This window comes from Onychostoma macrolepis, chromosome 03, assembly GCF_012432095.1.
Source record: "Onychostoma macrolepis isolate SWU-2019 chromosome 03, ASM1243209v1, whole genome shotgun sequence".
Lineage (NCBI taxonomy): Eukaryota > Metazoa > Chordata > Actinopteri > Cypriniformes > Cyprinidae > Onychostoma > Onychostoma macrolepis.
This window is the reverse complement of record NC_081157.1, coordinates 33453660-33471454: the sequence shown is the minus strand read 5'-3', so window position 1 is coordinate 33471454 and position 17795 is coordinate 33453660. Positions and strand designations below refer to the sequence as shown.

At 36.0% G+C, this 17795-nt stretch overlaps 1 protein-coding gene across 10 annotated transcripts in view; it reads left to right on the top strand.

The window, feature by feature from the left end:
* itga3a (integrin, alpha 3a) overlaps positions 1-17795 on the top strand; it is a 31800-nt gene that overhangs the window by 1164 nt on the left and 12841 nt on the right. For all 10 annotated transcript variants that reach the window (XR_009269827.1, XR_009269825.1, XR_009269824.1 and 7 more), the window contains exons 2-10: positions 9797-9924; positions 10613-10710; positions 10817-11054; positions 11145-11237; positions 15024-15240; positions 15346-15539; positions 15751-15839; positions 16292-16428; positions 16622-16699. Coding sequence is in view for 4 of the 10 variants with exons in the window: in XM_058768706.1 (XP_058624689.1) it covers positions 9797-9924; positions 10613-10710; positions 10817-11054; positions 11145-11237; positions 15024-15240; positions 15346-15539; positions 15751-15839; positions 16292-16428; positions 16622-16699 (1272 nt within the window). In the remaining 6 variants the exon portion in view is untranslated. The remainder of the gene's footprint in view (positions 1-9796; positions 9925-10612; positions 10711-10816; positions 11055-11144; positions 11238-15023; positions 15241-15345; positions 15540-15750; positions 15840-16291; positions 16429-16621; positions 16700-17795) is intronic.

The following is a 17795-nucleotide window of genomic DNA, read 5'->3' as shown; positions in this document are numbered from 1 at the left end:
AAAGTCTAAGAACATTGATATTCATGACTCAAAAATCATAATATTTGTATATGTTTGTGTTTTACATATGTTGTTAATAATTAAAGTTATTCAATTTGATTTTTGTAGAAACTTGTGTGACCTAAAATGCACATGGTAGCATCTAAAACAACTAATATTATTTAGTAGTAATTAATTAACCTGACTATTATTAGGCCACACAATAATGGCTTCTTATTACTACTACAGTGTAAGCTGCACACCTTCTTTTTTTTCTTTTTTCTTGTGACTCTCATGATATGGAGATATGAATTTGTGATATGAATTTGTCATTGTTCATGTCTGAATGTTTTGGTTGAAATTTTTTAAATGCTTTCATCATTTTCTTGTTTCTGTTTTTGTGGCATTGAATTAACTTGATTAACTCAGGTAAATGATTAACATGAAAGCTCCATTTCACAAGAGGATATGAGACATTTATAAGGCCGCCTATTACTGTGACTTAGGGCTGGGCAGGTCATGCACCCGCTTGTCTAATGTTTTATAACCATTATGGTTGCTACAACAAATGTCGCCGCCTTTGTTCTCAAATAGTGTTGCTCAAATTTTGATTTTTGAACTCATATTGTGAGATTTAATAACAAAAGTGATGAATAAAAGTCCTAATTGGTACAGCTGGCCAAAGAGTCAGGAACAACAGCTGTGAAATGGGCATAGAAACTGAATAAACAAAGCACAATAACTAGTGTTGCTTAAGGCCTTCTGAGCTGCACACATTAACCACTTACCCCCTGCCGCAGTGAAATATCTCTATAAACCAACTGATCATTTACAATAGTCAGTAAGTTCCTCTGAGACCCATTTGCTCATGACTGAAGCAGTAGATTTTGCTTTGTAGTTCACTTATTTATGAATCTCTTATGAGTTTATGAGTGCTGTGAGACCTGTATCACCAGCCTCATAAGGCAATAACTAGTACAGAGTTGAGTTACTATATGCAAGAAGACTGAGCTCAACAACAATATCATTTTATCTGCACTCTAACACCTATAAATTAATTTTATAGTTAGACATAAAATCTTTTTCACAGATCCTCAGTGGGAGTTATAGAAAAAACACCAGCTTTGCAGAAAATTGTGAGTTTGCATGATAGCGCAGGTAGATACTGGTTTGCACACAATGCTTTTTCATCTCCCCAGGAAATTATAATTCCACAGATTTCACAATGAAAGGCAACCACGTAACTGCATTGACTCATGTAGGCTGTTTTCTTTGATTACGGATGGATATAATGCCCTTTCACCAACATACAGCCCAACTTTAATTGAGAAATAGCATTTGAGCGTATAACCAATAAATATGACCATAACAGTGCAAAATAACAGTTTGCGGATTGTTTTCTGAGCGCTCAGGCAAATACTTGGCACTTTGTGGCTTTTATTTAAAACTGAGGTATTGCTGAAGCATGTTAATTGTTGACAGCATATGGTGCCGTAATAGAACACCCTGATTTTCAATGTAGTCATCAGCATATGATGGAACCACAAGGTAGCATTTTATAAAGATGTTAAAAACTACAACACATTATAGACTTATATGTATAAAGGCCTAAAGCTATATACACAATGAAACCACAAATCTGTCTACGACATGTTTCATGTGTCATTTCTGCGAGCACAATGGAGATAATTAAATTGTCTTTGATTTGATAATACTTTGATTTTACTGTATTGGACACACTGCAGATATAGAATGAATGAAGTATACATAAAGCAGACTAAATGAATCATGTCTCTTCATTGTTAACAGATGTTGGAAACTATACCACAAGAGAACAGTGGTGTCTGGTCTGGCCCATTTCTCTTTGTGATCTGTGAATGCTATGCTTTCAAAAACAGTGTGGTGTAAATGTTTGTTATTTGTCATATTGAATGCAACTAAGTAAAAACAGATTCAGTGTTTGCGTCGGCCCTTGACATTGTCCTAGAGGAGTTGTCTCAAACTAATGTGAGGCTGTCTGTGTTGCATTTTCTGGTGACTTCCTGATTGAACCTCAGAGGAAGAGCACTGTAGTTGTCTTCTTCGCTGCATCTTCGTGGTTGGTGGTGATTTAAAAAATATGAAGAAAACACTTAAGTTGTTTAAGAAGCTGCTGTGTTTTTGTACTAAGGGTTTTAATTTGTAATTTGTATTTGTTTTGTGCTTTTCATGTTGAGAAAAAAGTCCCTGCTCCTGATTAATGATTTATGTACGCATAAACCGTTCAGAGGTCCTCCTGATCTTATCTGCACAGACAATTTGAGAAACAAGATCAGTCGTGATGATATTAATTGGGCTGGCTAGACATTCATCATCTTGTCGAAGCCATAAAGGACTGGCTCAGTTGCACACAAGGACGTCCTGTGATTCTGTGACTTGATCATTGGTCATTTGTCTCACACATTCTCATAGACTAATAACCTGTTTCCTTCCTATGATGGCATTAGCTAGAGCTGCACAAGTGATTCTTTAGTGCTGCAGCTGCTGACGTGTTGAAGTTTCTCAGATCCTCTTGACCACAGACACCTTCTCATCATGCTTAAATTATCTGCAAAGCCGCAAGCTGAAAGTCTCATGACAGAGATCCAGTTATCGGCTGGACAACTGCAGCAAATGTTTAAAGCCTACATGGTGATGATGTGAGAAAATACATAGTCAGTGTGGGTGGTGCACAGTGCCTTTTTTTGTGTTCGGATTTTTATGTTGCTTAGTTTTCTGTTTTCTGTTTACTGTCTTTTAAAATTATGGCAGTTTAATGCCTACAAAAACGGCTCGTAGGGACTACAACGAGCTACTTCCGGGGTTTGTGATTAGTTTGAAGGTAATCATATTGAAGATTAGTTGTTAGACTGTCGACTAAATAAGCTGTTTTTCCACAAAAGCAGTTTATTCAGTGCAGTGAAGCTTCTCCTCCTTTTACAAACTCATTGCTATTATTTTATAGAAAGTGTAATTTATTAAGTGCAATTAACAAATCATCAAATACCATTAAATATTGAGTGTCTGTATATGTGTTCTTTCATTAATTTGCAAGGCTTGTTTTATTTGTTTTTTAGAAGCCTTGGCCGATAAGAGACTATTAACCGCTACTAAAATGTTCCTTTAAAGTGGGCATAACATACACACAGTATCTGCCAATCTGTGAATCTTGAGTACCCACAGAGTAGTATTGCATCCTACGTATCTACGAAGAGTCTTTAGTTTTATCAGATTTATACAGAAGACCGATACAGCTTTTCGCTTCTGTCAGAAAACAGTCGAGCTCCTGGAGGTGTGCTGTGGGCAGAGCTAAAGAGTCACAAGCACGCAAAACTTTTGCGTAACGATCATCTGCAAGCTGTGACGTCGACATAAAACAGGAACAAAAACTTTATTGACTTAAATTGTATTTAATTTGTTTATAAAACATTCATCACTGAAATGTCGGGAACAAACAAACACTCTTGCACAGCTCCATTGCAGCCCCGGAGAAACAAACTGCATCCACTCTTCCCTTAACGCTGGGTTCTCTGGGAAGCTGAACAAGGTTATTTTTCCTCACAACCAAAAAAAAAAACCACTTCTTTGGTGACTTTCTAAAAACAAAATGATAAATCCTTCTCGAGCAAGTCTTGTGCAGTGCTGCTGATGACGTTGATGGGAGTGCTCTTACTCTTGCTCTGGTTGATATGCGCGGGCTCTTCCTGGAGAAGTTCCCGTACAAGGAATTCTGCCCTTTATGATGTCATACAGGACCATACTCTAAAAAACTTTACAAAAAAACCCCCGAATTTTGCATCCGATGACCCCTTTAAACATTTTCCATTGACTGATTAACCAGGAGATATATGACGTATCATTGGTCTGATCGCCTGAGGTGCTTTATTGTACACATTTCCAAGAACTGTAAAGTCATTTCAGATAGCTTGCAGTTAGTGCACTGGCTCGCTGATGTGCTGCTTGGCCATTCAAATTAGAGGGCTGCTACTATCTGCTGTATAATTATATTCAATTCATGTATTTGTAGTCACAGTGTTCTGCCCCAGTGAAAACTGTTGCACACTGGATTTTGTCAGTAGGCGAGATTTCGGGTTTTTGTGTAAAATTAAGCTAAACGTGATGTGAATTTCCTGTGTGATTTCCCGTCTGTTTTAACTTGTGGTATTTGCTCTGTTAGCGGCTGAGGTTATCTGGGTCACGGATATAGGTGTCAGACAGGGGATGCCTGTCTGTCTAAACAAAGTTGCAATTATATTTACTTTAACACAGTGAAATACATATAATTCAGATTAACAGATATTTTAAGCTTTGCCTGAATTGGTATTTAGTTCTCTTTTACATGTAGCAAAACATGAAAATACACTAAATAGACCTTAATCAGGTTAGACACCATGTTGAATTTAAAGTGGATGAAAACATGCCTGTGAGGGATATGCTAAGTGTCTTTACAATGGCACACACTGTTGTCAGCTCTTCTAATTTTCCCAACTCACAACTTTCAAAACTGTTTTATGAAGTTGTTGTCTACTGAAAGGTTTTTTTTAGAAAGATGTTTCGTCAGCTGAACAACTGATATGTTGTTAAACATTGCAGTCCATTGAACGCACTGCACTTCTATCCCTCACGGCATCGTTTTAATTCCTGTCAAAAAATGATGGTTATCGTTAATGTCATTGGCAAACAGGGCAGGCCCATCCATCAAGTCTTACATCATGTCTACAAGTGAATCGTGATAAGTCTTGAAAAGTCCAGTAATAATCAACAAAATGATGTTATGTTTGCGTATTAGTTAAAAATGTCATTTATAGTGCTTGAGTTGTCAATGAAGTAGGGTAGGCAGTAGGCACTATGAAAACTTTGGGTTCCACTACTTTAAAATCATTGAGTGGTCTAGGCAGCATGTCATAAAACACTTTCAGCTGAAGTAGAGTAGGTTTGTCTTGCCTCTGGGCTGGACAGCCGTGCTATGCATGTGGAGCATCCTGGGTTTTTGGATTAGATATTATCCATTAATCTGTAACAGCTGGAATGTCAAGAATGAGATTTGTCACCTTGTGAATGTTCTAGTTGCAGGGCGATTGTCAGTTTAGTGACCGTAGCAGCTCTGATCCATGCGGCTCCTGTAAAGAAGGGCTTAAATGTGTGTGATAAATTATAAAGAAGGAATGGTTTTATGAAATGTGACCCTGGACCACAAAACCAGTCATAAGGGTCAATTTTTCAAAATTAAGATTTATACATCAGCTGAAAGCTGAATAAAGAAGCTTTTCATTGATGTATGGTTTGTTAGGTTCGGACAATATTTGACCGAGATACAACTATTTGAAAATCTGGAATCTGAGGATGCAAAAAAATCCAAATATTGAGAAAATCGCCTTTAAAGTTGTCCAAATGAAGTGCTTAGCAATGCATATTACTAATCAAAAATTACGTTTTAATATATTTACAGTAGGATATTTACAAAATATCCTCATGGAACATGATCTTTCCTTAATGTCCAAATGATTTTTTACATTAAAAAAAAAAAAAAAGAAATCAATAGTTTTGACTCAGTGTATACAGTGTATTTTTTGGCTATTGCTACAAATATACCCCAGCGACTTAAGACTGGTTTTGTGGTCCAGGGTCACAAATGTGAATTTAAACTTCTTTTCGAAAGTTTAAGGATGGTGAGATTTGTACTGTTTTGGAAAGATGTCTCGTAAGCATACTAAGGCTGCATTTATTTGTACAGTAAATACAGCAATGTTGTGAAATATTAGTACAATTTAAAATAACTGCTTTCTATTTTAATATATTTTAAAATGTAATTTATTCTTGGGAATTTCCAGCATCATTGCTCCAGGCTTCAGTGTCATATGATCCTTCAGAAATCATTCTAATATGCTGATTAAATCTAATATTGCTGCTCAAGAAACATTTCTTATTATCAATGTTGAAAACAGTTGTGCTGCTTAATATTGTTGTGAAACCGTGATTATTTTCAGGATTCTTTGGTGAATAGAAAGTTCAGTGAAAGAAAGTTCCTGAATAAAAAGAACATAATTTATTTGAATTAGAACATTATAAATGTTTTTACTGTCACTTTTGGTTATTTTAATTTGTCCTTACTGAATAAAGTAAAAGTAAAAATGGTAATGTGCATAATATATATATGTGTATATATATTGGTGAACAGTTTTTAAACAAATATGTGCAAATTACATGATGTTAGCATATTTGCTAAGCAAATACAGATACACAACACAGGCTAAATTTTGGGTAAAATAATCAATTTCAATTCGATTCAGTTGTTTTTATTGTTTTGTTTGTTGCATTTTCTTTCTTCCATGATGGATTTGTTTTTTTCACTGAGCGCAGTGCATTATTGGACTGACTTCTCTGCAAAGGACATATGCAGTGCTGCCTAGAGAAGGTGTCTTTGAAGACATCATGAAGTTGCCTATGTTTTGAAACAAACTTTGCACAAATATGATGCCTTAAGCTGCAGCCTCTCATCTCTGCTCACCCACTCACTTGGAAGTGTAATGAGCTCTCTGTGCACGTCATTTATTGCGCAGCTTAGTGCTGACTCTGTTTTGGTTGCTTTCCCATTCATTCATAGCAATATGTGGGAGATAAGGGATGTGAATTTCACCTGCCTGAACTTGAATGTGTGCAACACTGCCAGAAAGTTTTCTCTCCTGATCAAGCTCTTTGTTCGTGACCAGACAGTCTCCAACACTGAGCGTGACCAGTGGGACCTTTTTCTGTAAGTACTATTTACTGAAAGTTCAGGCCTTTAGAACAGCTTGGAGGCACAAACATCAAACAAAGGTGCAACATGTGAACTCTGGCCCTGATCACAGACACACCTTCTTCAGCAGGTTACAGGAAGTTGTGTTCTCTGTGATCTGACTCATAGCTGTTTTTTTAACCAAGTCAAAAACGTTCACAATCAAAATGTCAGTATATATCTTCAAAAGAGTCACTAGACCAAGAAATAAAAGTTTATTTGCAGTTGAAATATACTGCAGGATGTTTCCATCTGACAGAAAAACAAAACGAAGACTAATGCTGTGGAAAAGATTAAATTAATCTATTCGGTTTGAGTCATATTCTCTCAGACAGAGCAGCTTCGATGAAATGAAGCACCAGTGAATGCAAATCCCCAACCAGCTTGCGGTTCATAAACTTGCCTCTGAGGTATGTACCTCTCACCACTAGACCTGTAAATAATTGTAGTGGTAAAACCCAAGTCATGTGACTGGTATAAATAAGCTCAGGTGTAATGCACTGGAAGTATGATTCACTAAACAAACTGCATGAAGCTTCTCTACAGATGTTCTGTGTTATAAGTCAGACTTGTCCTATTTATCACACTTTTTTTTGCACCAAAACCTATTATAATTTGTTTTTCAATTACTATTTTAATAAGCATCCTCTCATTTTGCTTAGAATTAAACAGGCCATTTTGTTGCTTCCGCACCTTTAAGACTTAAGCAAAAGTAAACGCCCTTTTTACATATAAAATGAGCAAAAGCCCCCATAAAAGGTGGTGAACATGCAGCGACAAGGAAGAGTCTGACATTCTTTCTTGCTCATTCACCTTCTCTTGACTTTCTCATTTCCTGTCTTGTCCTTGCTGAAAGCAAATTTGGAGTCACATGACAGGATTTGAGGCAGAGACGCCAGCCGATTGTTTGTGACGGTGGTTTGAGGGGGACGATCATTGGGGTCCAAATGAAATTAGGCCCAAAGGGAGAGGGAGAGATGTCTTTCACTTCACCTTTTGTCTTTCGTCGTCCCTCCTTGTCTTCCCCCTCTCCCTCCCTCCCTTTGACTCTGACCTCAGTCTGTGTCCTCATCACAGTCTACCTCACCACAATGTGTGATGCATATGAACAAGTACAGAAATGAAAACAAATCACCACTGAAAGGAGTGGTGTCGAAATGAGCACAAAGGAAACCTCAGACTGTGCGTTTGTTGTTCACTTGGAGAAGTGTATTTTAGTAATTATGTTCACTTGTAGCATTTGCGTGTATGACAGACATGCAATTGTGAATTATTGAATAGTTCACCCAAAATGAACATTATTATTTAACCCCATGTCATTCCAAGCCTCTATGACTCTCTTTTTCTTAAAATGTATTTTCATGTCCATATAATGGAACCCAACGGAGCCCAATGACTTTCATTAAATGGACAAAAACAGTTGAAACTAGTGCTGTCAGTTGACTAAAAAAAATCAACTAATTAAGTGCAAATTTTTTTCTGAAATCCCACCCAACACTGAAGTTTTTAAATATACTTTTATATTGCAAAATATTTTACATTCAATCTTCAAATTAATGACTGAATTTTTATGACTGAAGGCGAGTATCACTGATACCAGTACTGATGTCTCTTTATGAAATTGTTCTTTTTTTCCTAATATTTATCCATTGACTATAACCATTCAACATTACAGTATACTTGAGAGCTATCGATTTTTAACATTTATTAGACTTTGAAAAATAACAACTTCTAATTTAAGTGAACTTAAAATAATCTTTACATAAAGACATTATAATAAATGCCATGTTTGGCTACCCGTGTCCTTCAGCATGTAGGAAATATACAAAAATTCAATAAAGTTGTCAAGCACTAAATTCTAAATTCTCTGCACAGTGACCTGGCATACAAGAATAAAAAAATTCAAAAAATACCACTCACTGTGGCAAATATCATGTTACTTATAACTCATTCCTCTGTTGAAGGAATGAAATCAGTGATGATTAGACTGTCAGACATAATACATTCCTGTTAAAATTCACCAAACAGAATTTTAAAGAAGATGAAATGACCGCATCGCCCACTAAAGCCCATTCATAATCCCGTTAGACACGAGTCATGATCTGATGAGATCTCATCCCTCACAGAGTGGAATATTTATGAGACCTCAGGCTGCAAGGTGGATAAAATAGCAACTAGGTTGCGTGTCTCCAAAAATCATGAAACATTAATGAATCGAGCTTGCAGGCAGCACCGCTTTAGTCATTATTATGTCTGTCGTGCTCTCGCAAATATTGAAATAAAATTCATTGATTTTGTGATTAGAGTTTAATGAAATGCCACTTTAATTCTGCTCACTTTCCTCAAGGGCTCTAGAGGATTACATCTGTTCCGTGATGGCAGATGTGGGTATCTCAGGCATGACTCTTATCTTTAAGGCTGCCTCGTTTTTGTGATCAAAATCAAATCGGTTACATAGGTGGAGCTTGAGTAAGCGATTTTCCCTGGAGGGGATAATGAATGTATGTATCATAATAGCTTGCTTATGGAAAGAGAGGAAGAGAAGTAGACGCATGAACGTGTGAAGTTACCCATTCCATAGCATATTACGCAAATCTGTTCACCATATTGTCTGAAAATTAACGTCTCTTGTGGTCCAGCAGGGTTCTGCAGATAGTTAAAAGCATGTAGCTTTTTAAGCGATATTTTCTGTCCATAGTTGCACTGTGTCCTGGAAGTAATGGGTTCTGACAAGTCCTTCCAGTCAAAATCAGTTCACGTAGTGCGACAAGCCCAGACAGATAAGGGTTACACATGCTGGAGTTTATCTGCAGTGTCCACTAAATTCTGAGGATAAGGTCAAATATAAGCAATACCTGACACAAGGCTGGATGTGAATTTCTGCTTTATCCTTGAAAGTGCTGTGTGAAAAAATGTTTTTTTTTGTGTGTCTCAAACAGTCATTACTGTGGTACTGCGGCAGCTGTGGCATAATACACTGCCTCGAGACAGATTTGAGCTCAATCAGGTTTACACATGTTTCAGACTTCTTGTAGGAGCACCAAAGGAAAAAGCGGAGTCGGGAGTGTCAGCCAATGAGACTGGAGATGTATATGCCTGTCCAATCACTGCAGACCGCAACGACTGCAGAAGACTGAACCTTCTCAGCTCAAGTAATTTTCCTGACATTCTTACAAGCCATGAGGTTTTTTGGGCCTAACTTTTTATGTATGTATGTATGTATGTATGTGTTTGTTTGTTTGTTTATCTACTGTCATACATTTCATAAAGGGGAAATTATGACATTTATATAATTTATGAAACTTATGAAAAATAGAAAGTAAATGAAAAATGTATTAACTAAAAAAATAATTAAATCTGACATTTATGAAAAAGTGATAAACAAATAATAAATAAATCGTAAATGTATTCCTTTATTTATCTTTTGATATTTGTAAATTACAGATGATTTTATTTTCTCCCTTTGTAAATAATACTAATAATTTATAATATAGTAATAAAAATAGTAATTAATAATTATATTTCAAATATTAATTATCGGTAATAAATATTATGTAATTTATAATAATATATAACAATACAATGATATTTATTATTATTATACTAATAGTAGTATAAATAGTAATATAATGATGCCTCTCCACCATTAATAATAATTATAACAGTACCATTTATATCAGACTTAAATTTGCTTTTTAATTTTTACTATTATTATTATTGTTGTTATTGTTGCTGCTGTTGCTGTTGTTGTTGTTGTTGTTGTTGTTGTTGCTGTTGTTGTGTCCCACATATCTGCATGGTACTAAGAACAGATCTGAATAATTGCTTTTTGTTATGCAGATTCTGAAGACAAACCAGACCCTAAAAATGATGTGATGGATGGGATGTGGCTAGGTGTGTCATTAGCCAGTCAGAGTCAACCAGGGGGCCGTGTACTGGTGAGTTTATAATAATGACCTCTCTTATGTTGGTTTATGAAAAATCAATGCACAAAAAGCATTGCTCTTACCATCCTTACATAGTATTCATCACTCTGTTTACTAGGCCTGTGGCCATCGTTATATACGAAACTTTGCAACCAACTTTCGGATGATTGGGAGGTGCTATGTTCGTGGAAATGATTTACAATATGACACAGCAGACTCTCAATGGCAGTCATACAATGAGGTGTGTGACCCCAGAGATGATCAGACTAGTGAAGGCATGTGTCTTGCTGGAATGTCTGCTGCCATCACTCAGACGGAGATCTTCCTGGGTGCACCTGGATGCTTCAACTGGCAAGGTGAGGAGAATTTGTTTTCCTGTAATCATTTTACTTCTACATGCAAGAATGATGTTAAATTCTCCTCTAATAATTTTCCATCATACGCAGGAAACACATTTTCGCTGTGGTATAACCCAGAAGATAGGATTGATGATGTGAAGAGCAAGCTTCCAAACATGAAAAGAGGGAATATTTACATTGGTAAGGCAGTGCTACAACCTTGCTTTCTGGATTTTCTGGCACTTACGAAACAACAGCAACAACAAAAAATCTTTTTTTCAAAAAATAAAGATTTTTCTTTAAGAAGATAATGCATAAAAATCTAAACAGTAAAATGTATTTGTTATTAATATAGTAATTTATTGATAATTGTTTCAATTAATATAATAATTCATACTTTTGACTCATCCATTTTCTTAAAAAATTGTTTAAAGGCTGAAATGTGAAATTTATAATTGGTAAAACTTTTTGTTTTTTGTGAAAACTTGTATCTGAACTGAAATCATGCTTTTTAAAGTCATTTTACAGTTTAATATGTTACTGAAGACATCTCCCTACCCTGCTCATATGGTATTAATTTTATTTGTGCAGGTCTTAAAAAAGGTCTTAAAGAGCCTTAAAGGGATAGTTCACCCAAAAATGAAAATTGTGTCATCATTTACTCACCCTCAAGTAGTTCCAAACCTGTATGAATGTCTTTGTTCTGCCGAACACAAAGGAAGATATTTTGAAGAAAGTTTGTAACCAGGCTGTTTTGGGGCACCGTTGACTTCCATAGTAGGAAAAAAATAAAATAAAAACACTATGGAAGTCAATGGTGCCCCAGAACTGCTCTGTTTCCCACATTCTTCAGAATATCTTCCTTTGTGTTCAGCAGAACAAACACATTCATACAGGTTTGGAACTACTTGAGGGTGAGTAATTTTGGGTGAACTATCCCTTTAAGTTTGAGTTTAAAAGTCCTGCAGAATCCCTGAATGTTATCCTTGTTATATTTAATCTGTAACAACACTATAAACTTTTAAAAATATAAGTTTTATCATTAACTTTTAAATGCATCATAATGCAAATACATGAGCAGAGTTCTCAGCATGAAAGGCGCAACTGGCAGATCAACGTGCCTCTTTATTTCTCTCCAGTACGATAAACAAACAAAATGTGGATTATGTTAACTGTGACAAGATGATTGACAGGGCACGTAACTAAGCAACAGAGCAGCCCGTTAAAGACGTAATAATGATGAAGTAGTACGTCCCAAAGCTTGCATACTATTCTGCTACATGCTCAAAAGTATGTACTTTTCTTCACAAAAAGCTTACAAACTTTTAGGGCATAGTATAAGTAGGCGAATTTGGATGCAGAAATTGAGTCATTCATTCGATTCGTTCAAATTTCATTCAGGAATGACATAAATGGCCCTCTTTATCACTGGACCATTGGTTCAACTGATTTGTTCAAACCATGGATTCATTCAGAAATTGTGTGTTGCTTGGAGACGTGCAATAGTTCTGCTGTGGCTTTAATAGGTATTTGCATCTGCAAAACTGAGCTGTTTGGGACAAAAACAGCACTTGTGTGATTATTGTGCATTATTTTTCCATAACTGATAAATCAAATTAACGTGTTAAACTGACAGCCCTAATATATAATTTATATATAATATAATTCATACATAAGTGAGAAAAAAAAATATAGCCTATATATGCATAAATAAACACATGTATGTGTATTTATATATAATTTGTATTTATATATAATTAGGGGTGTCCCCGAATAGTCGACGATTCGATGCTTCGATTCGAGGAGCCTGATTCGACTCCCAATCTCACAGTTGAATATTCGCGGGTGGTTATGGTCATGCCATTTTGGCTATATGGGGGGGTGATCAAATGTCTGATTTCACATCGAATTACCGGTTTTCTCCCAATAAGTTAATATACAGCCTATTATGATAATGCTGTAAATAAGAATCTTAAAAGAAATAAGCTTTAAATAAATATTAATGTGCGTGCATAAATCCAATTTCCCCTATTTCGCTTTCTAATCCGTCACCGACAGAGGAGCATTTTGGCGGCAGGGATTTAAATCTCAAAACTGAAATTGACACAGGTTGAGTGGAAGACTTCTTTTTTTTTTCGATCAGGTAGGGTACAAGAAGTAATTTCAAAACGTTTCAGTCGGTTTATTTATATCGTGTATATATTATTTATCTCGTATAAGATGCATTTGGTTGAGTTACGCTGCAGTAAAGCGCTTCATTGTAGTAACGTTATCTTCACCGCGCGGTGCGAGCAGGACCACAATGCAGAATATTAATAACTATGACTGGCACTGTCATATACATAGCATTATAATGAGAACACTATTATAATAAAACGCTGTGATTTTTTTTTTTTTTTTTAGTGTTTAGTTGTGTTTCTGCATTTTATTGCGTGAAGAACGCGTCCACAAAAGGAGTTCATTCATAGCCGCGCAGACGCGTTCATGTGCATTCGGGGCATTTTGTGCAGATAGCCTAATATTAACCCAGTCAACACGTGAGATCACGCGACGATCACAGTGACATCACACCATTCTCATACGGTGATCCTCACAGTGCGAGTAATATATGAGCTCATTGTGAACTCAAAAAGATGAGCGGGGTTCTTATTTCTGTCAGACTTCTACAAAAGCGCTTATTGAGAATTAACAGATTTAGATGATGATGTTTTATTGTTTTGTTTGACGTTACCATCGTGGTGAGTAGTGTTTGCTTTAGTTGGGCCCTTGACTTTATAACATTATATTTTTTGGGGCTGCTGTAACTGTGTTTGAAAAGCACATTTGTTATGGCAAGGAAAACCAAAAAAAGAGACTGCAACCAGGTGATATTGGTTTGTTACTGATGATAACAGCGCAACCATCACCTAGATTCAGCATGCAGTCTTTGTGAGTAGTTATTAATCTTAAATTTTTAACAATAGCTCTGTGATTATACAGTATAGGACCTACCAGTGTCATAATTGTTTATGAAGGATTTTAAAAGCATGATAAGACACAAACATTTTGAAACACTGTGTAAATTAAATACAAAGAGAGACATCAAGAATCAGTGTATGAATCTCAACAATGGTGACAATCAAAAGCTTCATGCTGCAATGCATGCTGGGTACCTAGTCTCTCTGTGCAGTGAGTGCACTTTGACCTCACATTAGTATGAGCTCACAGTGAGGGCGCTGTGAGGTTACACTTTTAGCTCACTGTTACCTCACATTGTGACCTCATCACGAGTATCCTGTGAGCTCATGGTGACATCACTGTGAGATCAAATTGTTGACTGGGAACGTTATGTTATATAAATAACAAAGCGTATTCTATGTGAGATAAATGAGTTAAATCCCATTGATTAAAAACCGGCTATCATATGCTTCATTCTACTGGTCCTCTTCAGCGCACGCAGCTCAAAACAGAAATGCAGAACGTTATAACTCACATAACATTATAATGAGAGCACTATTGTAAAAATGTTGTGAATTCTTAAGGGTTTCGCTGACGTTTAATGTTAACTATCTTTTAATCGAAACATAAAACATTATTTACCCCGTTTGCGAGGCGGCCGTTACACATTTTCCCTGTTTATTTATGACTGTCGAATGTGACTCGAATGACTCTCTTGGTAATGTATTTTGCCCCGCCCCCAAATATATGATTCGACTATCGGTCGACTATCGGCATGATTCGAAAATTCCGATTCGACTATGAAAATCCTTAGTCAGGGACACCCCTACATATAATACTATTCATGTTGCATTCTTATTTATATGTTGCATTCTTTTATATAGCATTTGTTGTCAACTGTTAACTGGCTTTATCTATTTTACATAATGAATCCCTGTGTTACCTCTTTCCTGAAACACAAAATCTATAGCTTACATGTACTTTCTTTAATTAATTTTTACATTAATATGTAGACAATCATTGACAATATGTTGACCGATTGCTCTTCAGGTTACTCTATAGCTGTGGCTCAAAATGTGTTGAGCAAAGACAAAGACACAGTAGTAACAGGAGCTCCAAGAGATGAAGCCAGAGGATCTGTAACGATGGCTGAAGTTCATAGAATTGGTGCCAGTAGAGAAGTCAAAATAAAAGCCACTGTGATGGGGGAACAAGTTGGATCCTATTTCGGCAGCAGCGTTGCTGTTGTTGACCTTAACAATGATGGGTAAAGACAATTCTTGGCTTTTTGTTTCCCCACAACTAGAGGTCTATAATGAAACGGAAGATCTCGACATGGAGACTTAACTTGTCTTCACTATTATCCATGTAGTTGGAAGGATCTGATTGTTGGAGCCCCTTTCTATTTCAACCGGAGAAAAGATGAAGGCGGGGCGGTGTATGTCTATATGAACCAGAATGGGTCTTTTCGTGACAAAGCTGACATGGTGCTCACTGGGCCTAAGAACTCCGCTTTTGGCATGGCTGTTGTTGCTATTGGTGATGTTAACCAGGATGGCTTTCAAGGTTTGTGGGTTTCTTTGCTAGATTCAACTGTACAATGTAACATGTATGTGACTTTGAGTCATTTGTGGCTATTTGCAGAATTTACTTTTGTGTGCAGCGCTTCATCAGAGCAGTGCATTATACAGTCAAGGACATTTTACTCTGCTGCCGCCTTGTGGCATTACTAAGAAGTATTTTCACAGAGATTGTTTCTCACTCTGTTCCTTAACAGATTTTGCTGTTGGTGCTCCATATCAGAGTACAGGCAGAGTATCGATATGGATGGGCAGCAAAACGGGTATTTCCCAAATGCCTAGTCAGGTGAGATTAATGGAATATTAAGAAGTATTTAGAGTGTTAAGATGTACAATTACTAAAAAGAATTAAGTGCAACTCTTAAAATTCTTAAGTTCTTAAAAATGTTCTCAAGAAGAAAATTACAGTCTTTATATGAATTAACAAATGGTGTTCTTGCTGAAGACACACTGATAAACTCAAAGAAAAACACTTGTCTGCAGGTTACCGTAATAAGCATCCAATAAGCATTTAATAAGCATTTTATCACGACCAGCTTGATTTGTTTTTTTAACGCGCCATGTTTTTGAGCAGTTACTTTTAAAGAGGTTGTCTTAAGATGGAGGAATGATGAATTAAAACATTTTTACCATTTTAACATTTAAAATTGTAAATGTCCTTTCTGTCACATTTGAAGTATTAATTCCTAAGGACTCCTAAAAGTTGTACAGTTCATTGCTCTAATATTAATTCCTCAGGTCATTGATGGAAAAGACATCCCAGGTGGTGGATTCCAGACGTTTGGCTATTCCATTAGTGGTGGCATGGATGTGGACAGGAACAGTTACCCAGACATAGCTGTTGGATCATTAGATGATCGCGTGGTCTTGCTAAGGTGATTTGATCGTGTCACAATATTTTACTATTTTACATATTTTAGTTGTTTAGCATCAAGGTAGCAGACAAAGACCAAAATTAATCAATCAGTTATTATATCACAGTTGTAAATTATTGTACTTTGATTAGTCATTTTTTTCAGACCTGCAGGCAATATCTCACGGTGTTTTCTTTCATTTCCCCCTTATAAGAGCACGTCCTGTGATTCACCTAAAGAATTCTTTCACTGTGACACCAGAGGTTATCAACCTAGAAGACTGTGATGCCTGGTAATGAATCCCTAAACGTCTCGAGACGCTCCAACTTTCACACTTGTTTGTTTACATTCTGTAGTCACTTCAGAAGACTACAGTGTCACAAAATAATAACGGTTGATGTATTTCCCAAAACAAAGTGAAGTTATTAACGTAATTTCGAGAGGAGTACGCCCATCTAATCAGAGTATAAAAACAGCCTCTTACCACTTCCGTTGTTAGTTCTTTTGGCATCCCTCCACCTCCCCATCTCCTCCTTTATGCATATTTATTTCATTTATCCTTCTGTCTATAGGGGGGCTATCGGAGCTTGAGTAGAATAGTCTCTCTGAGCCCTCCATTGCAGACATCAAGCCAAATCCGTTTACCTCTAATACCTCTAATGCTAAGATTCGTGAAATTTAGATGGATCTCAGATGTTGTCAACACTGACTATTTATAGACTATTTTATAAACATGTAATTGCACAAATCAGTGCAATGGTCAACAAAAACTGGTTGTAAATAAAAACCTTTGGCATACCCTAGTAAAAAAGTAATATATTTAAGACACATTTATTTCATACTAAGTATAGTTAAAATATATTAACATATTTCCTGACATATTGCTTGAGACTTAGTGATATAAAAATTATAATTCAATTTTATTTGGAGTACTTTTTGTGCACAATGCACATTTCTTAATATTAAGCCTAAAATGTGTTTAAAGTCACTGTTGATGAGGATTGTATGATTAATATCAGTTTTGAAATGAAAGATATTTAAAGTGTACCTGAAGTATACTTGCAATAGTTCCACTTTAGCACAATCATATATACTTCAGTATATCTTTAGTTGGACTTCAGCTCTACTTCCACACAATTAAAGTGCACCAAGTACAAAATTAGTTTTAAGTATACCAGTTTAGTTCAGTTTAGTAGACTTTAAGTATACCAGTTTAGTATACCAAAAGTACAATTGCAGGGTATTTTTATTAAGCACATAAGTATGTAATGTACATGTAGTAGGCTATAATTAGCATAAAAGAAATGTTTATTTTTCACTAGTGTAATTAGAGTAGATCTAAATGTTATGCTGTAATCTATATTTTTCATAATTTGATCGCAACAGCT